We start from the raw sequence: 22,271 nt of genomic DNA, 5'->3' as shown, positions 1-22,271 counted from the left end.
TTATTGTTTAAAACCATGTTTTAACACATTGTGAAACAGTGATTTGAGATCTGGTTCTAAATCTAATGTCTTATTCTATTTTATCTTTTTTTTTTTTTTTTAAAGAGAGCAGCCTGTGCCAATGCCCAGACGACAAAGGGAAAACATGTTTTTTATTTTGTTTGCTTCTTTGACCATGAAGCTTTAAACTTATTTATTTATTTATTTTTGGCTGTGTTGGGTCTTCGTTTCTGTGCGAGGGCTTTCTCTAGTTGTGGTGAGCGGGGGCCACTCTTCATCGCGGTGCACGGGCCTCTCACTGTCGCGGCCTCTCTTGTTGCGGAGCACAGGCCCCAGACGTGCAGGCTCAGTAGTTGTGGCTCACGGGCCCAGCCGCTCCGCGGCATGTGGGATCCTCCCAGACCAGGGCTCGAACCCGTATCCCCTGCACTGGCAGGCAGATTCTCAACCACTGCGCCACCAGGGTAGCCCTAGTTTCTTTATCTTTATAGCACTAATCGCTCAGCTAGGTTTTTGTTTTGTTCACTGCTCTGGCCCTAGAGTATAGAACAGGGTTTGGCCCATAGTGTGTACTTAATAAACATTTATTGAAAAAAATTATTTTTGACCATGATACCGTATAATGGTGTGTTGTTGTACATCCCTTCCCTACTCCAATGACCCCATGTTGGTAGCTTGAAATTAGCCATACTGTGATGATTTACACCACAGAAATTGGCAAAGCTACAAATTGGGGCTTGATTTACTGGTTTTTTTCCTGCCTATGAGAGCAATGGACAAAATGTTAATAATGAAGATTTAACTTAAAGGTGCATTGTGTCTATAGTTGTTATATAGTGAATAGCACCAAAAAATTGAGTAAATAATCTTCCAGTATTAAAAAACTACTATTTCAGCAAAGTCACTCATATCATTAAAAAAATGAGTGAAGTTCTGAAAATATGTCTTCATGGTTTCACTTTTATCTTTTTTAATTGAAGTATAGCCAAATTTCACCAACTAATATTACTATTTAGAATTACTTCCTTTTAGAATTTTTTCTATAGTTATTATAGTAATTGAAATCATAGTGTATACTCTGCATTATTTGCGTATCATTGTGATAACTTTACAGTGTTATTACAAATTCCTTATAAATGATTCTAATGGTTGCATAATATACCATCATGTAGCTGTCAAAGCTACTTAACCACTCTTATGTTGTTGGAATCTATGTTTGTTTTTATTTTTTCACCATCATATATATGTATTGTGCTTTTATCTATGTGTATAAATCTTTATCTACTGGTTATTTCTTTTCATCTTCTAGTTATTTCTTTTTTTTTAATTGGAGTATAGTTGATTTACAATGTTGTGTTAGTTTCAGGTGTACAGCAAAGTGATATATATATATAGATATAGATATAGATATAGATATATTCTTTTTCAGATTCTTTTCCCTTATAGGTCATTACAAAATACTGAGTATAGTTCCCAGCTCTATACAGTAGGTCCTTGCTGTTTATCTGTTTTATATATCGTAGTGTGTATCTGTTAATCCCAAACTCCTAATTTATCCCCGCCCCACTTCCCCTTTGGTAACCATAAGTTTGTTTTCTATGCCTGTGGGTCTCTGTTTTGGACATAGATTCTTTTGTTATCATTTCTTTTCAGATTCCACATATAAGTGATATCATATGATATTGGTCTTTGTCTGGCTTACTTCACTTAGTATGATAATCTCTAGGTCCATCCATGTTACTACAAATGGCATTATTTCATTCCTTTTTATGGCTGAGTAATATTCCATTGTATATATGTACCACATCTTCTTTATCCATTCATCCGTCCATAGACATTTAGGTTGCTTCCATGTCTTGGCTATTGTAAACAGCGCTGTTATGAACACAGGGGTGCATGTATCTTTTTGAAATATCATTTTCTCCAGATATATGCCCAGGAGTGGGATCCCTGGATCATATGGTAACTCTATTTTTAGTTTTTTAAACTAAACTTTTATCTTACTTATTAATGTAAAGGAAAATATGAACCAACATCCATATCAGAACTCTACTCAGAGAGCTGGTTGTTAAACACTGCCCAGCACACCACTGTCCCAGCCCCTGTGGGTCCCCAGATCTGGCCCCAGCTTCCTCTCTTCCTAATGCCATCTTCCACATCTAGGATGCAGTCACACTGGTCTTTGTTGAGCCCCCAGATACCAGGTTCTTCCTACCTCCAGGTCTCTATACTTATCTTTCTGTCGGGAATTTCTTCCCATAGATTTTTGCACAGCTGACGCCTTCTCATCTTTCTGGTCTCAGCTCAAATGTCCCCTAAGAGAGGCCTTCTCTGAGTACTGTCAAGTAACTCCTTCTTCCTAGTCCCTATCCTCATTATCTCATTTTATTGACTTCATTGCACTTTCCTAAAATATTAATTTATATTTTTTTTTAAAAATTAATCCCTTAAATTCAACATCATTGATGGTTCCAACGTGTACTTTTTTTTTTTTTAATGTATTGTTTATTTATTTATTTATGGCTGTGTTGGGTCTTCGTTTCTGTGCGAGGGCTTTCTCTAGTTGTGGCAAGCGGGGGCCACTCTTCATCACGGTGCGCGGGCTTTCACCGTCGCGGCCTCTCTTGTTGCGGAGCACAGGCTCCAGACGCGCAGGCTCAGCAGTTGTGGCTCACGGGCCCAGCCGCTCCGCGGCACATGGGATCCTCCCAGACCAGGGCTCGAACCCGTGTCCCCTGCATTGGCAGGCAGACTCTCAACCACTGCGCCACCAGGGAAGCCCAATTTATATGTTAATTGACTGCTTCCTGTCCCAGTAATAGGAAGTTCACTAGAGCCATGATTTGTCTGCCTGTTTCCAGTGTGTATTTTGCATTTGATACAGTGCCCGGCACACAGTAGGCACTCAATGAATAACTGACTGACCAAAATCTATTTAATTAGACTATTATGTCAGGCAACGATCTCAGGCTTATTTCTATCACTGTTCCGTAAGCATAGCCAATATGTAGTAATCTTCTTGGAAACAAGATTGTGATAGAAGCTGTGGGAAAATGCAGGTGGGGGAGGACTCTACACCCATAGAACTTCAGCACCAGTCTCCGGCACTGCTGCCCAGGGCACCCCCTCTTCCTCTACTCTTTCTTGCCCTTTCCTCCTCTTGTGTTCCCAAAGAATCTCATACTTGACACAAGAGTTTAAAGCAGTGGTTCTCAAAAAGAATAGAGAGGTTGCAACCTATGCGGTTGCAAGGTTTAGAAACAAAGAGTAAGACGCTAGGCCAGGGGGCAGAGGGTGAGATCAGGTTTTACAGAAGTAAAATGGTTATCCTGGATACTAGCCATGCACCACAGCAAAGAGATGACTGAAGTATTAGTACCAAATAAGTCCATGTGGAAACTCTTTTCTTCACAGAAGGAGAGAGAAATTAATCTGGTAGTCTTTAAAACACATACAAAACTTGATAATGTTAGCCTCTACTCAATTTATAACTTGCATCAAACATCACAGAGATTTCAGCCATGTTAAGGTAGTTGTGTTGGCTGCCAAGGTTTTCTCTCATATGGACTGCTGGGTAGGTTAGGTGATTCACTTATGGTTGGATCTACTTAACACGGTCTTGGTTCACCAGAACCAGAACTATTTAGATAAATAAATGCTTTTGGCCTCAATTATTTGCCTTGACCATTCAGCTTATTTTTTTTTCTTGTATAGAAAATATTTAGGACGTTTAATTTTATATCCATGCCTCAAATCACTTGACATTTCAAAAGGACAATACCTTTCTTCTTTGAGTTGAGTAAGCATTCGTGCTCTTCTTTAACAGAGATTTTACAACTCTTGATTCGACAGAAAAAGGATCGTCTTGAGCCAGAATACACACAACTCCTTCTGGTGTGGAAATTACTGTGAGCTTGCAAACCAGCTTTCATAATGCAAAGAGGTAAGAGAATAGGTAGAAAATAATATTTTCAAATAATTTTGAAATCTATATCCTAACATTTTCTGGTCATCTATTACTTGAGAAATGGTTATTGACATCATTATACAGTAAACCCCAAAGTGAAACATACCAAAAAAATGTATTTGTCAAGCAATCACATTTTGATAACTTATAATCACTTGAAATTTATCTTTATATTTTTCCCCAGGGGGGCAGATAGTAAAGATAATTTAAATGAAATACAAATTAAATGAAAAAAACCTTAACTAAAACAGTAATCAGTAGCATAAAGCATTATTATTTTTATATTATAAATAATTATTAGGCAATAAGCATTTTCAGAGAAGAGAAGTATTTCTGGAGAAGATAAAGAATATGTATACTTCTCAAGCACAATTATACAAGGTCTTTCACATTGAGTAGACCTAACTAACACTTTTAAGAAAGAGAATAATTGTCCCTCAGCATACAACTAAATAATAAAAAAACTCCAGCAATTTTTTTATCCCAAATGATACTTTCCTATAAAGATTTTATTAGCATATGAAAAATAGAGAATATGAAGTAATCACATTTTCCCCAAAGCATCTTAAGATGAATGTATTTGTTTCTATATACATGTACAAATACATGAATTCTCTATGTAGTTATATTGTTTTTTTAAACTGAGGTTGATGATTATAAAGTTTACTAAATAATTCTCCTCTTGATAAAACCATAATTAGCTAATGTTTTCAAAACACTGTACAGCTGTACTCTGAAGTAATAATTACATTTACATAAAATGGTAAGAATGCTGAAATGAGTACTTACTTTCGGCATCTATTAGCTTCTCTCTTGGTGAAATGTCAGAGGAGGAAAGTTGTTCCTTTACTTCGGCAACATCTTTTGGATGTAAGAAGTCAAATAAGCTTTGTCCAGTCAAACTAGCCTATTTATAAGGTAGATGATCATTGAAAATCAGAATCATGTCATTTCTACCTTTCCTCATACAGACATAGGATACTCTTTCTTTGGTTTAAAGTGGCTTTTTCTTAAGCTCAGGTACATTTACTGTACTGGGTGACCTTAGCTTGGTCAGTGTTAAAAACAGTGATACGTGTAGACAGAAAAAAATACATGCACACAGACCCATAACTGGATACACACAAACCACATACACACACCTAATAACTAACATTCTATTTATTCTTGTTACTCTTGGTAACATCCCCAATTCACATGTTACTTCAAGGCCTATTATTATTTACTTTAAACTTTAACCATTAGTAAAAGAGATTATATTACAGTATAATATAGAAGTCAGAGAATACCTGTGATTTTTATGGTGTAACTCAAATTTACCATACTGTTTACAAATAATTACCATACTGTTGATAACGCAAATCCAACCTGGAATACGTCTCATTTGGCATTCCACTTCTCCCCACATGCACAGCATTCCTCAGCCCATGACTTCGCTTGCATGGTCTCATCACCTGGAATTCATTACCTCTTCTCTATGAACTCAGCTCCCTGGCTGATCCAGCCAACTGCCTTTTACTCCCTGAATTCCAAGATTCCTTCTCCCAACCTGAAATGTCTTCCTCCCTTTCTCTGCTCATCTTAAAGCCTAGGAGACATTCTACCTCACATGTGAAGCCCACAGTGATCACCCCTCTTCTGAACTTCTTTATTACCCAAGCAGACATTCCTATAGAAGGTAAAAAAATGGACCAGCTCGTCCAAGTGGCCTGGAGTGCTTGGCGGTTAGATATCGCTATCAAAAACAAAACTAAACAAAAGAAAAAAAACACTAGCAATCTGATTTATATATCAGTCTATTGTGTGATTGGCTAAGATAAGTCTATACCCAGAACTGCTTCAGAGCAGATCAGTTTTTTTTTTTAATTGAAGTACAGTTGATTTACAATGTTGTGCCAATCTCTGCTGTTATAGACAAATCAGATTTCTGAAGCTGAAAAGCTGAAGACCAGACCCTGTACCATGGGGATCCCAAAGTCCTCCTGAGCAGTCAGTGAGTCTCTTGAATGGTCTCTGAAATGCAAAGTCAGTGTCCAGTGGGACTGGCCTCCATGTTACTAATTTGGAACTTAAGAGCTACCTTGAATTGTCAAGTATCTTGGTGTGTATGTATGTGTGTGATGTTCTCTATTTCCAATTAGAAGATAGAAAAATCAAGTCTTGCCCTGCTTTTGTGTCCCCACCTATAACCAGCTGCATGATTCATTTGGTTTTCACTCCCTTTGTATGTAGGTTCATAATATCTTTTTCTGTTATTTAACTCATTATCTATGAATGCCTTCTATGTCTCCAAATTTTCAAGTTTGGGGGGAATATAGGCTGAGATTAATGGGAGTTATTTAAGATTAAAGCTGGGGGCTATCTTATTTCTATATTATTTATTATATCTTTATATATATTATTATTATTATTATTTTACAATGGTGTGTTAGTTTCTGCTTTATAACAAAGTGAATCAGCTATACATATACATATATCCCCATATCTCTTCCCTCTTGTGTCTCCCTCCCTATCCCACCCCTCTAGGTGGTCACAAAGCACCGAGCTGATCTCCCTGTGCTATGCGGCTGCTTCCCACTAGCTATCGGATTTACATTTGGTAGTCTATATATATCCATGCCACTCTCCCACTTTGTCCCAGCTTATCCTTCCCCCTCCCAGTGTCCTCAAGTCCATTCTGTAGTAGGTCTGCATCTTTATTCCCGTCCTGCCCCTAGGTTCTTCATGACCATTTTTTTTTTTTAAAGATTCCATATATATGTGTTAGCATACAGTATTTGTTTTCCTCTTTCTGACTTACTTCACTCTGTATGACAGACTCTAGGTCCATCCACCTCACTACAAATAACTCAATTTCGTTTCTTTTTATGGCCGAGTAATATTCCATTGTATATATGTGCCACATCTTCTTTATCCATTCATCTGTTGATGGACACTTAGGTTACTTCCATGTCCTGGCTACTGTAAATAGAGCTATATATATTATTTTTATTATGTATTATATTATTCTCTTTCTATTTTAAAGGAGACCACAGGGGCTAGTTTATTCACTCTGTTGGTTTCAGTGCTATAGTTTTTGAGTAACTAGTTTAAATTAAATGGTGTTCAGTAACAAGGAAGCAAATCAATCACACCACTAGTTAAATGAAAGATGTATTTCAGAGTTTGTTAACAGAGCCTAGATCAAAAACTGTTTTGCAGTGTGTATAACTTAATAAATAATAATGCTGTCTCTTGGAGGAAACAGAGAAGGGTGACTAATATTTTTCAGACACTCAAATATATCGTATTTAGTGCTTACATCCTGACAGACAGGTATAATCATAATTTCCACTTTTTACATAGGAGGAAGCTGAGGTTCAGGAAAATGAAATAACTTGCTGAAGGAAGTGAACACTCCTGTCAATAACAAAAATTCATACTTTTCCCACACATCTTCCCATCTCTCTTAGTTCTAACTTAGCAGAAGCCAATCCCACAGCCCAATGGGAAGAAAGAGTTCAGAAAAAGAGCTTCAAGATATGTTTTTTTTACAAAATAAACGTAGTGGGACTTCCCTGGTGGTCCAGTGGTAAAGAATCGCCTTCCAATGCAGGGGACACGGGTTCGATCCCTGGCTGGGGAACTAAGATTCCACATGCCATGGGGCAACTAAGCCCGCATGCCGCAACTACTGAGTTCGTGCGCCTCAACTAGAGAGTCTGCGTGCCTCAAACTAGAGCCCATGCACCGCAACTAGAGAGAAGCCCGTATGCCGCAACAAAGAGCCCACGCGCCACAACAAAGAGCCCACACCACAACGAAAGATCCTGCTGCCTCAACTAAGACCCGACGCAGCCACCCCCCAAAAAAAAGTTAAAAAAAAAAAATTAATAAACGTAGTAAGAAAATATCCTCAGTTTTGGATACCTGATCATAATTAAGTATTTTGGAGACTGATTTAGAAATGAAGAGAATTTTTCCTCTTTCACATCCAACCACAAATAGGAAGCCTTCTGCAGTCTAGGATTTAAAAATACAAAGTGAATATTTTAAAAGATATCTTCTGTCTCTCTCATACACATACATTCAGATTTTAAGGAAATTATTGTAGCAATAAAACTAGTAGAGTGGTTGTAAGAGCTAGTAAAATTAATTTTAAGAAATTTTCTCAGTACATAAAAAGACTGATAAAATCAAATTGAACCCCAGTCTAAAGTAATGTTTTTGACTTGGAAAGTCCAGGCATGGAATATCTAGTTGAGATATTTCAAAATATAAAAATTACCTATGTCGAATTCTATACTCATACAGAAACTCTGTAAAGATATCAAAACATCAATAACGGTTGCCTGTGGATGCACTGAGACGGAAGGACTGTGCAGGTTGGGATGAAGGAAGCATCAGGAATACTATATTTGAATTCAGCTGTTCAAATAAAAAAGGGGCTCTTTAAAAAAATTAAAAGAAAAACGGACAAATGTATATCAAAAATCTTTCTATTTAATCATACTAAGGCATAAAGCCTAGTAGTAATAGCACAAGATCAAGACATGTATTACCTCCTGGGAGCAGGATAAGCCAATGACATGGTCATATTTTCCACGTCAAATAAACCTGTAGACCAGTGAATTTGAAACCCAGGCATGCACATGAAATGATGAGGACAGAAACGGCAAAGCATCGACTAATAACTCATTCAGTAAGCAGTGGCTGGCTCATCTGCAGAGAACAGGATCCTGAAGGAATTGAGTACAAGGTAGATGGCCTTGAAGGAGGTGCCAATAGTGGGGAATAGAGCCTACAGTGTGGGAAGTGAGTGCATTAGGCAGTGTAAGGAGCTTAGCATTAAAGACAAGCTATGCTGTCTCCTTTGGAAAGTGCCTATCCTCTGCCTCTACATTCATTAGCCCAAGCTAATAAGACATATTTACTTGCATAACTTAAATTTTTATCTTAAAGGAAATTCGGTATAATACAGAGTCCTGTATGTTTAGAACAGGAGTTTTTAGAACTAAAAATCTTCCTCCCATTCAAACAAAAATGAAAGGACAAATACAACTTAGACAAACATATCCCTTAACTTACCTTAAGAATTAAGTGTCTGAGCTCATTATCCTGAATGAATGAAGGTCTGTAATTATTTCCTGCATAAGAACTTGTCATACCTGAAAATAAAGAAGTCAAATAGTTATTAAAAATAGAGATGGAGGGACTTCCCTGGTGGTGCAGTGGTTAAGAATCCACCTGCCAATGCAGGGGACATGGGTTCGAGCCCTGGTCCAGGAAAATCCCACATGCCGCAGAGCAACTAAGCCCGTGCACCACAACTACTGAGCCTGCGCTCTAGAGCCCGCGAGCCACAACTACTGAAGCCCGCGCGCCTAGAGCCCGTGCTCCGCAACAAGAGAAGCCACCACAATGAGCAGCTCGCGCACCACAACAAAGAGTAGCCCCCGCTCACCGCAACTAGAGAAAGCCCGCACGCAGCAACGAAGACCCAACGGAGCCAAAAATATAAATAAATAAATAAATAAATAAATAAATAAATAAATAAATAAATAAATAAAATAGAGTATTTCTTTAAAAAAAATAGAGATGGAAATGTAGTAAATGCTCAGTGAACATTAGCAATGCTGCTGTTGCTATTGGTGACAACGATGATGATGGTATTTTCTCTTTTAGCACACTCTAGGACCTCTTCTGTAATCATTCTCTTTCTTCGTTATTACTAGATTGAAATGTCTTGCTTTCAGGCTGTAAATTCTTAGAACTACTTATTCCATTATACTCAAATGTGCAGACAGTAAGAGCTGTATACTGAAAAGTAATAAAGTGCAATATATTCTCCATAACATTATAATAACATGCAACAATATTCATGACTCTGGTTATTTTTATAATTTCTTAGCTTATTAAAACTGATCATATGAATTACCCTGAATAGAGAGATTCTGGAATTCTAAGCAAATTTTACGGATTCATAAGATTTCCCATATGACCCTTTAAAGATCATATGGAGATTTCTGATAATACAAAAAATGTATAAAATATAAATGAAATAATTCACTTTAAGCCCTTAGCACAGAGATTACTGTATTAAAAGGAAAGTCTCTAAAGAAACCAGAAGAGCTGGGAAAATGATAAGTAATGATCATGTCAAAGCTAGGTAAAATTTGACCTGAGAGAAGTAAGGGAAGAACTAAAAGTACGTTTGTCTGGAGGGCATCCACCAACCTTGACAGGGAAAGCCCTTCATGGCCACAAGGGGGCGCAGGGGACAGTTCATCAAGCCAAGGTGTGCTGTCCCCAGATAACCTCCAAGCAAGGGTGATTCAAAAGTAAATCACATTTCCCTCTCTTACACTTCCCAACCTCCCTAACCCTAAACCCCTCCTTCTAGGCACTGCAAGGAAAGATGCTTTTGCAAAAGAAAGGTAGGGTAACACCCTGAGACATGTTAACCATTAATTGGTCCTTGGATGAATTTATAGCTGAAACTCACCAACTACCTAAGTGGTGGGGAAAAAACAAAACCAGAAAATCACACACACTCATGGAGTGATTTGGTAAAGTCTTCTCAGACTGGCAGCACCCCTAAAAGGCCTGGCATAAGCAAACGAAATCTCTTTTGGAATCTACCTTCTAGGTAGCCCTCAAAGAATTCCCCCAAATGACTTCTTGTTATTATTATTAGTAGCCTGGTAGGAGGGAGCTGAGAAAGGGCTGAAAGACACAGACTCTGCATGCCAGGCCAGGCACAGGAATAAATCAATGTGAGCCAGGCGGTGACACTTCCAGGCTGGCCTGAAGCAAGGTTGGCGGAATCGTGCTGAGGAAACCCAGTCAGTGTCAGCCAGCCAGAATGGGCGAGCCCTGACTAAATAGGAGAGTGAGGGCGTGAGGACGTGCCAGCGAGAAAAAAGAGGGCAGTCAGCAAAGAGCTGAAGCTAGGGTGAGGTGAGCTAACAAAATGCAAGCCGTGCGATTCCGTACGCCTGCCAAAGGGCAGTGACAAAGTTGATTCTCAGATTCTGGTGGCAAAAATAAATGAGGAAACATGATCACTGACTTCTGTTATAAAGTTTATCACCGTCATTAAGAAATGACAGTATGACAATGATCATTATAATGATAAGGATAATATGATCAATATGACAATAACAATTCTTCCTCCTGCCCTCTGACCACCACCTCCAGCATCAAGAAACCCTGTGCTCTTTCTCTGATATCCGTCTTAGGACAAACATCATATGATAGCACTTGTATGTGGAATCTAAAAAAATGATACAAATAACAGAAACAGTATTTACAAAACAGAAACAGACTCACAGACATAGACTCAAACTTGTGGTTACCAAAGGGGAAAGGTGTTGGAGGAGGGATAAATTAGGAGTTTGGGATTAATGGATACAAAATAAACAACAAGGACCTACTGTATATGTATAGCTCAATATATACTTTGCTGTACACCTGAAACTAACACAACATTGTAAATCAACTAAACTGCAGTAAAAGAAAGCACAATAATGAAAAAAAGAGACACACTGTGCTCACCCTTTACACTCGTCCTTTACTCTTAACAACCCTGTGAGGCAATGCATTAGCCCTGTTTCACAGCTGTGGGAGTTGAGGATTAGAATGTGAAATAACTTAAGTCCCATGGCAATTAAGGCAGGGAGCCAGGATTCGAACCCAGGTTTGCCTCCAGGACCCACGCGTGCATTATTGGCTCCCAGGTATTCAGACCCACGCGGGTTCTCGGGAAGTGCCTGCTGCTGCAGAAGAAGGCTTACTCCAAATGTGGTCTGCAAACCACTGTCGTCATCACACCGTGGTGAGATGAGCTCAGAAATTAAGAATACACATTTAGACACTTTTATGGAAACGTAACGCTGTTGTGGCATCCCAGCCCATGAGCGTTTTTCCACTAATTAATTGTACCGTATTTTACAATGGATGGGGGTGGGGAACACTTGCTCTTCCCCCAGATAGTCTGCAAAGCACTGTTGCAGAGTGTAGAGAAAGAAATCATTTCACCATCCTCTGTCTTCAAAGTAATTACGTGTGGACCATCCACGTGCAGCCTTCTCATGATCTGGCATCTGGGCATTTGTGGATCAAGTTGGGGCACACTCTGGCTAGGGCACTGGAATGCAGCCCCAGCTGCTTTAAGTCACTTCATCCGTGGGTAGCACTGACTAAGGATCTGGTCAGGATGTGTGATGCGTACATGACCACCTCGCTTCAGCTTAGAAGGGCCAATGGTGAAATCTACGCTCTGTTCCAAAGAATCCCTTCTGGATTTAGGCGGCGTCTCCTCCCTACTGAGCTGCCCTTGCCCCTCGTCCCACGCACACTTCCACGTAACATTTATCACAGTGGGTGTTAATGATCTCCTCCGGGGTCTGTCTCCCTCGTCCACCATGAACCCCTCCAGCACAGAGATCTTGCCTCCTTCATTTTCCTAACCCCAGCACAGGACAGGAACTGAGCTGATGCTCATTTCATGTCTGCTGAATTAGTTGACTGATTCATGGCTTTTCCCTTAGGTCCTCCTCTGCCAGGATGTTGTGAATGTGAAAACTGTTGGGTAATTTTAGGGTTGCAAGCAAATGACCTCGGTTGAGCCTGCTAAAAGATTTAAGGGAAGTGTTGCATACAACTTATGCAAGACCCAGTTGTGGGTAAAAGAGAATCTTCTTTCACAACAGACTCTTATGAACCAAAGACCTCCTATCACACTCCCAAAAGGAAGCCTGCCAGGCAGTGCCCCAACAGCTGGGCTGCTCTCTGCATGGCACTGAAGGGATCAAGGGCTGAACTTGCTCTTCCCCACCGCCTGCACTCCAGATCTGCACGCGCTCAACTGATCAGAGTGTGTAAGTCATTTTTCTACCATCTGTGGAGATCTAAGGGGGGTGATTTAAAGTACAACTTGCACAACTTACTACTGAATAGCTGTCTCTAGTTTTACTTCCTAATTTGCCGATGCCCCCTCCTCCTCCAATCCGAACAGCTTTGCCAGGATTTTTTGGCTCGTTATGAAGTAAGATCCTCTTTGTCTGGGCTCCAGTTTGCACCTGGAGTCCAGGGGACACTGGTCTCCTCTAAGCCACTTTAACTTGACTTGGCAAAGTCTCTATGTTCAGACCACAGAACTTCCTTTTCCCTGAAACAGATTCCTTTTCCTGGCATGCGGTGTAGGACAGAGATCTAAAGAAGACCCTTGGTCTTCCTTTGCTTATTCCTTTCTTATACTTTTATTTTTTTCTCATATTTTTTGAGCCAGGTTTCACTCTAATCTTTTAGATCTTTACAAATCTGAACTTTCAGAGTCTTCTCAGTGGTCTGCAGCGAACTCCTCTGCCGGGTCTTCCGACCATCTCAATGTGAATTTATGTCATTAACATTCCTGTACCTAAAACTCAATTCTATTTCCATCATTCTGCCCCCCAAGTCAGACCAGGGTTATTCCCAAACCACATGTGATTTCGACTACACATATACACAGAATACTTATTGCACTTTGATTTACAATTCAAGCTCAAATAGGGGAACTTCAAAAGTCAGAAACGATCACACATGCCCCAAGATGCATCAGCTAAGGACCTCCTTCACCCAATGTCTCGTAAATGTGAGAATATCTTAGAATAGTAAGGTGTGATGCATTTTCAGGTACTACTTACAAGTCTGAATAAAGTTTTAAGAGAAATTGCTGAATTTAAGGAGGTTTTCTTTTCTAATAGTGGAAATCTGTCAATAACTTAAAATTATAATAATTAACATTTAAAAACTTCTAAAATATTGAGAGGTATTATCATCTTCATATTATGTATGAGAAAACTAGTAGAAATATAAAGGCTTTTCAAGTTCACATAGTAAACTTAAGATGAAGCTTTTAGTGAAACCAAGTTTTCTGACATCCCAATTAGTATTTTCTCCATGTACAGAATACAGACAAGCATCAAAATGAATACCTATAAAGTTGAAAGACACATCTGTATAAAATCTCAGTAGCCAATAACAACAAAACAAACCCATCAGGGACTTCAGTTACAGGGAAGACTTCACAAACCCAAGTGTGGAGGCCATTTTCAAACTCACCTTTTAAAGATCTCAAGTGTTCGACAGCCATTCTTAAAACTGTCAGTTTGTCCAGTTTCCGTGCCATGGGATTGCACTGAGGGATCATCGCGGACAGTTTTTCAATCAGGTTGTTCATTTTATCTCTCCTCCGCTTTTCGGTTTGGCTATGAGCTTCTCTAAGAAGGAGAAAGAGCCTCCGTTATATTTAACATTTAACAGACCCCCAGTGACCCCAGAGGCGCTAGTGGGAGCACAGGTGAGGCCAGTAAGCCCCCGCTGTTCCTCCTCCTGTCTTTGGCCCTGCAGGTGGCATTCAGGGAAGAGGCAGGAGTGGCTGGGAGCAGGAGTGGCACTCATTCTCACTGCTTTTACCTCCCCCCCCACCAATACCCTTGCTCCTTCCTTCCTGACCTTATTCCCTGAAACCTTCAAGAACTCAGACCTCTGTGTGAGAGCTGCGGCAGGTGGTTTTTTAGCTTCCCCCCAGTCGTAGAGGAAGAATGGGTGGCCTTCTATTCAAAGCTAACCCCTTTCTGGTCTTTGCTTGAACAGTTATCAGCATTTTAAGCTCATTCTCTTTCAACAGCTCCTTCTATGCGTCGATAAATGGGCTCAAGTCTCTTCCCTTTGAGGAAGATACCCCTTTCCAGAATTCTAGGGATTTTTTTTCCTTGCTACTGTCTTCCCTCCTTGGCCAGCCTCCTGAGAGTACGGTCTCCACTTAACCTTTCATCTCCCAGGTGCCTCTCCTATTAAAACCAACCTCCCAGGACTTCCCTGGTGGTGCAGTGGTTAAGAATCCGCCTGCCAATGCAGGGGACACGGGTTCGATCCTTGGTCCAGGAAGATCCCACATGCCATGGAGCAACTAAGCCCGTGAGCCACAACGACTGAGGCTGCGCTCTAGAGCTCACGAGCCACAACTACTGAGCCTGTGTGCTGCAACTACTGAAGCCCATGTACCTAGAGCCCATGCTCCGCAACAAGAGAAGCCACTGCAGCGGGAAGCCCACTCACTGCAACGAAGAGTAGCCCCTGCTCGCCGCAACTAGAGAAAGCCCGTGTGCAGCAACGAAGACCCAGTGCAGCCAAAAAAAAAAATTAAAATAAAATAAAATAAAATAAAATCATCCTCCCAGCCCCCATTCCACTAAAACTACTCTAGCAGAGGTCATCCTCATCTTATGCAACCCCAGGGGATCCCTGCCTTGAATGTGACACTGTTGTCGTTGCTCATTCTTCGCTGGCTTCTGCGACCTCTCCTGCTCCTCCATCCTCTCCGCTCAGCTCTGCCCCCTTAAGCCTCCCTACTCAGCTCTTCCTCTGTCCTTCAGTACTGGTCCCCCAGAGACCCCTCACTTGACACCACTCTTTCCTCACCTATAGCTTCACCCTAAGAGATCGCATGCCTTCATAAGGCTTTACAACTGCTCATAAGCTACTTACCATTCAATCCCTATCTCATTCATGCTTTATCCAATTCCCAACCTTCAGAACTAGAATTATGCACCTCAGTGATTCATAAGCACCCTAAACTCAAGAAATCCCAAAATGAACGCATTCTCTGCAGCTGACCCCATTTTAATCCTTCCTCTGCCAGCCCTGATTGCTCTTCCTTCTATAGGGTTTATCTTGATTGGTGATGCCACTAGACTCGCTCTAGACCCTTCCTTCCTTCTTCACCCTGAAGAGCCAAATAATCAGACTCCTATAAATTCTAGTTCTTAAAATATTTCTTAAATATTTGAGATGGCTTGAGCCATGTGGTCAAACTGAAGTTGCAGAGTCACTTTCCCTGGAGTACACGCCCTGAGGAGCCTAAACACGGGAGGGCACTTGGGGCACCAGGACGCGCAGTTAACTTTGAATTTCAGATAAACAGTGAATACTTTTTTTAGTATAAGTATATCCTTGTGCAATATTTGGGACATACTTGTACTAAAAAGTCTACATTACGTATCTGAAATTCACAGTTGGCCAGGTGTCCTGTATTTTATCTGGCAGCCTAGTCTGGGGGGGCCTCATTCACACTCCCCAGCAGCCAGTTCAGCAGATGAGGGGCAATCTTGGCCTCCGGATGACACCACAACGGTGTGATGTCACTTAATCCCCTCTCATCTCTGTGCCCCTTTTCTAACTCAGAGGTTACGTGACTTGTCTATCAGCATGAGGCTGAAACTTGAACCACACACGGCCCCGGTCTCCCAAGCCTCCTGCTATTATCACAGTGCTCAGCAAGGTGGTCACCACAGCCCAAGAGAGAACTGGTTCTTTCCAGGGTAAAATGGTCATTCAGCTGCATTGACATAAGACAATTATTGGCAACATGTGAAATGTTCAACAAGTAACGCAACCTAAGCACTCTCTCTTAAGATTTGTTAAGAATCTTGTGGTTATAGACGATCTTATTTGCAAAGCAGAAATAAAGACACAGACATAGAGAACAAATGTATGGATACCAGGGGGAAGCGGGGGTATGAATTGTGAGATTGGGACTGACATATATACAGTACTATGTATAAAATAGATAACTAATGAGAACCTACTGTATAGCACAGAGAACTCTACTTGGTGCTCTGTGGTGACCTAAATGGGAAGGAAATCCAAAAGAGAGGGCATATATGTATACATATGGCTGATTCACTTTGCTGTGCAGCAGAAACTGACACAGCAGTGTAAAGCAACTATACTCCAATAAAAAAATTAAAAAATAAATAAAATAAAATAAACATATCTAGGTTCTGAGTGGGGAAAAAAAAGAATCTTGTGGTTACAAGTGACAGAAACCTTCACTTAAACTGACTTAAAAAGTATAAAGAGACTAAAAAGACTTAGACTAAAAAGAAATTGATGGCTTATGTCACTGAAAAGCCCAGGTTACCACAATGATGGAAGCCAACTGAAAGACACCCCCCCCCACCGCAGTGCTCAAAGCTGGAATAGTCTGAGCAACAAAATAAATAAAGTAGCATTGGATTATATCCCAAAGTATAGCATGAATATGCAGTAGTCCATACTTATGTAAATAAATGATTGAATACATAAATGGGGGAGAAATCTCCCATACAGAAGAATTCCAAATAATTTATGTAGATACTCCATCCTCAAAAAGAAGCAACATAAATCCCCACTCCTTAAGCACGGGCTGCACATACTGTCTTCCTTCGATAAAATAATTTGACAGTGTCCAGCCATTGTAAAGTGAGGCATCCTTAAGATTTTTTGAAAGAGTATTTAAAGAATAAATATAATCATTCCTTAAATAAATAAATAGCTTGACAGTGGAGAAAGCTGACAGACCCCACCTCAGCCAGGTGATCCAGGTCAACATCAGCAGTGATGTCATGTTGACCATAGGCACCCTCGACATGATGTGACGAGAATGACACTTTGCTTCTGTGGTCTTCCTCCAAGCACATACAACCCCAGCCTAATCATGAGAAAAACATCAGGCAAATCCCAATCAAGGGGCATTTTACCAAATATCTGACCAGTATTCATCAAAAGTGTCAAAGTCACCAAAAACAAGGAAAGTCTGAGAAACTGTCACAGCCAAGAGGAGTCTACATGGAATGCGGTATCCAGGATACGCCCCTGAAACAGAAAAGGGCATTAGGGGAAGACCAAGAAGACGTAAATAAAAGACGGACTTTATGGGCTTCCCTGGTGGCACCGTGGTTGAGAGTCTGCCTGCCAATGCAGGGGACACGGGTTCGAGCCCTGGTCTGGGAAGATCCCACATGCCCCGGAGCAACTAGGCCCGTGAGCCACAACTACTGAGCCTGCGCGTCTGGAGCCTGTGCTCCGCAACAAGAGAGGCCGCGATAGTGAGAGGCCCGCGCACCGCGATGAAGAGTGGCGCCTGCTCGCCGCAACTAGAGAAAGCCCTCGCACAGAAATGAAGACCCAACACAGCCAAAAATAAATAAATAAAATTATTTTAAAAAAAGACGAACTTTATTCAATAATAATGTACCAATATCAGTTCATTAATTGAGATAAATGTGCCACACAAATGTAAGATGTTAATAATAGGAGAAACTGGGTATGGCATCTATGGGAGTTCTCTGTACTGTTTTCACAATGTTTCTGTAAATCTAAAACTATTTTAAAATAGAAAAAAGGTTATATTAAAACAAAAAAAAAAAAAAAAGAAGAAGAATTTGGGGAAGGCAATCTAATGGGAAAGAGGAAAAATAGGAGACTCGTCCCGATCTGTTTTTAGAGACTTTAAACTAGATGGAAGAGTGGGGCTAAGGGGGCAAACACTGACAGAGCACCACCCGCCCAACCACTCACGCTTGGCCAGTGACACTCCTGGAACAAAATAAGTACTTTGGGGCGAACTGGATGGAATTCAAGTTACCTGTGTATTTACATAAAATGCAGTTATCTGCTCGTACTTTGGTCTATTCATGAGAAGTTTTTATTTATTTTTATTTTTGGCCACACCACACGGCTTGCAGGATCTCAGTTCCCCGATCAGACTGAACCCAGGCCACAGCAGTGAAAGCGCCGAGTCCTAACCACTGGACCAGGGAATTCCCCCATGAGAACTTCTTAGATTAAAGATTTATGATTTTAAAAATGTTATGATTATCCACTTGCTAGAATGTTCACCTCTTCTTTCTAACAATATTACCCATTAGCATGGACAGTAGCAGTGGACAGAGGTGCCTGATTCCAGGAATGTACAGCAGAAGAGAAAGTGACTTCTCTTAGAGCCAGGGTTTTGAGGGAGATGAGAACAGGTAGGAACAAGGTCACTTGGGAATAACGAATGATGATGCTGGGAGCTAGGAAAGACAGAGGAAGGTGAAAATAGCCAGTTTTTGAATAAGGTACTTTACTTGAAGGAGGTGCACCTGAAAAGATTTCTTGAAGAATTTTATTAAAGAAGGGCATATTTACCCAGATGCAAGTTCTCTGCTTAATAATTTATCAGGGCTCTGGCTCTTAATTCTGTGAACTGTTACTGTCACTTTGAACCGTGTCAGTGTTCTGCAGAGTCATATTAAAAAAAAAAACAAACCAGAATAAATGGAGAAAAAGCAAAACTGAGATCTGGCCATGTTGCCAGATGTAGGAAAAAAAAACTTGTTGACATTGAAAGAATATGATGAAACAACTGACAGACTTTATGGTGATGGATTCCTAATAATCAGACACTCCTTGTAAGTAATTCTGATTTGCTTATTGGATGAATTAGGTTTTCTCTAGTGCTTCAAGAAGATAATAGTTGTTTTCAATAAATAGCTATTCTGAGAAAAATTTAAATACACATAAGCCAAAATGTTATTCAAGTAGATAGAGAAAAAAGGTATAAGGTATCTGATGATGGTATCAGATGGTTTTGTTTTGTTTTGTTTTGTTTTTAGAACTGTATTTATTTCCAGTCACTCCTACTTCTTCACCCTGAGTGGCTGCATTACTTCAAGGAAGGGGCCTCTGGCTCCACGGAGAAGGAAATGAGTTCCCATTTCAGACTTGCTATGCTGAAAGGTGGTCCAGCAGGGCTGAGGGAGCTTGGGAAAGCTCTGGACTCAGGGCAGGAAGGCATACAGCGGGGACCCTGCCCTGTGGGATCCGCCTGGCTTCTCTGACAGAGAAGCAGAACTGCTGGCATCACCCACCTGACTCTCTGCATGCATTCCAGAGCTGGAAATGAGCTCATCAGAGCGAAAGGAGCTTATTAAGATGAGCGCCACAGTTTGGGCCTGAGGTATCTGCATCTTCTCAGAGCAGAACATATGAGAAAAAGCTAATATTCATGAATCCATTCTATCTTGACATCACCATTTGCTTTGGCTAACGGTCTGCATGTGCGACCTTTCCCACCCACTGTGTACTCTCTCAACAGTTCAGTATACCTGAAGGACTTCATTTTTACTTGTTGTTCACCATCTTCCATTCTACAAAAAAGCAGGATAAAATATCAAACTACATGAAACAGATTTTCGGTAATTCTTGAGAAATAAATGTGGGATTAAGTCCAATCATCCTAATTCCTATTAAGTCTTTAGTTATACATGCTACCCTGAGCTCCTAATTGAAACAATTATTACTGTCTGCATGGGCTGCTCTCCTACTAAAGCTGACAGGTGCCTCATCCCCATCAGGTAACAAAACTATGTGAACTGACAATGAATAATAATTACTGCTCTGTTTAGAAATAATCCCATGCCAATCTTGAAAAGGAATATAATGTTCATAGAAATAACATTAAATAAAATAGCTATTTTTAAAACAATTGATGGATTAGCCAAAAATTTTATAATAGCTCTATTAAAATAGCCTGAAAATACATTAAGAATCTCAGATCTTTAATCAAAAGGAATTCATTTGACCTGAAAATTCATCTAGATGGTAAGAAATATTTTTAAAAACTGAAAACCGATCACTTGCCAATAATATTAATTTTCACATTAGTATATGCCTTAGCAGAATATACTAAATGTATATATATGTGTGTGTATAAATATTTATATATACATATACATACATACATGTGCTATATGGGTGTGTGTTTATTCATTCAGAAATGTAGTCGCCAGACCACTACCAAAGTGAAATATACTGATGGTGATAGAATACTTTCCACATTAAAAAACTATACAGAATGAATAGGTTTTTTTAAATATGTATTTTTAAAAATATATTCCCAAATGTATCATTTTTTGAAAGGGCATTTAAAAAATTCAGGGCAAAGCACCCATAATCTTATCTGGAAATAATCACAGTCAATATTTCAATGGGTCTCCCTCCAATCTCTTTCCTAGACATGTATATAGATACATACAAAAAATAGCTTTGACTATTTTACTTAGCTATGGGGTTGGTGGTGGGGCATGGGAGGATATTTATGTAGATGTGTATTATATATATGTATATATATATATAAAATAAACAAAATTCAGATCATAGTGTAAAATTTTTCATGTCTTATTCACTTAACGCTATAACATAAATATAGCTTCAAATATTCTTGGAGAATATGATTTGCAATGATTAAATAGTGGCCCATTGGTTAGCTACACTATAATTTATTTACTAATTTTCTATTATTAGATATCTCAATATTCTAATTTTTCAATATTATAAATAGTATGACTAATACTATTGTGGTGCATGCATCTTTGATTATTCTCCTAGGATAAACCCTTAGATATACAATTTATGGATAACTATTTTAAGGCTTCTGACTCATCTTGCCAAATTTCCCTTTTAGAAGACTCAACAATGATCATTTTCCAGGCTTTGAAAAAAGTCTGACCTACCTTTGATCTATTTTATTCATGTGATGTATTTTACTTGAGGTTTCAAGAATATTTTTCTGCTTAAAAAAGATAAATACATGCTGTTTATAGAAAAGTTAATAAAATTTATGAACAGATGCACATAAATATCCCAAATAAAAAAGGACCACTAAGATAACACCTTAATCAAAGGATGCTTTTCCTTATCCCTGTCTAAATAAATAGCTTTGATGATAGTTTATCAAAAATATTTTCACATGTGTTATTTCATTCTCACAGCATTTAAGAATCATGTAGTTATTACTACCCCCGATTTTACAGATGAAGGAATTGAGGCCCAGTAAGGTTAATGACTGCTCAAGGTCACAGACCTAACAGGAGGCCAGTGAAACTTATTCTGTGCTGGCTGGTGTAGCTTCCTCTATGCCTTGATCATTGCCAGCCTGCTCTGTGGTATAAAATTAAACAGCTTCTTTGAAGCAAAAGAGAGGGTTAGATTAAGTCAGCTTCTTTTTTTTTTTCTCTTTTCTGTCTGACTTCATATTTATGGACTAAAACAGAAAATAATTATACAGATGAATGATTTCCTTCCTGATGGTCTGGAATTATATATACATATACATTACTTCAATCTCAAAAGGTAAAGTTTGGCTGTTTTAAATCATGCTTTTGCTTTGATTATACGTGTTTTAGCAAATTAACTCACTGACTGAACTTGCCTCCTTGGTGAAATCCAAACCTATTGTACTTAGGAAATCCAAATACACTTTTATTTAATGGTCCCTTGCAGAATAGAATAAAGGCACGACGTTGTTAGTCAAATAATTCATTTCTTTGTTTGCAGCATGCACCTAGATAATTAGTAAATTTGCTCTCTGTATTTTTCTCCATGCTGGCATTTGGTCTATAGGCATAATATTTTATTTATGAATTTTAATAAGCTCTCTGATATTAATAACATTCACATTACTTAGATGCAT

General features: G+C 39.5%; 1 protein-coding gene across 4 annotated transcripts in view; it reads right to left on the bottom strand.

Annotated features, from left to right (window-relative positions):
• The window catches only part of BMAL2 (basic helix-loop-helix ARNT like 2), a 129,647-nt gene that overhangs the window by 61,064 nt on the left and 46,312 nt on the right, over positions 1 to 22,271 (bottom strand). For 3 of the 4 annotated variants that reach the window (XM_059935515.1, XM_059935513.1, XM_059935517.1), the window contains exons 3-7: positions 14,054 to 14,211; positions 9,035 to 9,114; positions 7,877 to 7,969; positions 4,757 to 4,874; positions 3,782 to 3,925 (exon numbers count right to left, since the gene is read on the bottom strand). In XM_059935515.1, coding sequence (XP_059791498.1) covers positions 3,782 to 3,925; positions 4,757 to 4,874; positions 7,877 to 7,969; positions 9,035 to 9,114; positions 14,054 to 14,211 — 593 coding nt within the window. The remainder of the gene's footprint in view (positions 1 to 3,781; positions 3,926 to 4,756; positions 4,875 to 7,876; positions 7,970 to 9,034; positions 9,115 to 14,053; positions 14,212 to 22,271) is intronic. The other variant, XM_059935516.1, reaches the window with a different exon arrangement.

The sequence above is a fragment of the Balaenoptera ricei genome, chromosome 10 (assembly GCF_028023285.1).
Source record: "Balaenoptera ricei isolate mBalRic1 chromosome 10, mBalRic1.hap2, whole genome shotgun sequence".
Classification (NCBI taxonomy): Eukaryota; Metazoa; Chordata; class Mammalia; order Artiodactyla; family Balaenopteridae; genus Balaenoptera; species Balaenoptera ricei.
This window is presented reverse-complemented; position numbering and strand designations above follow the sequence as displayed.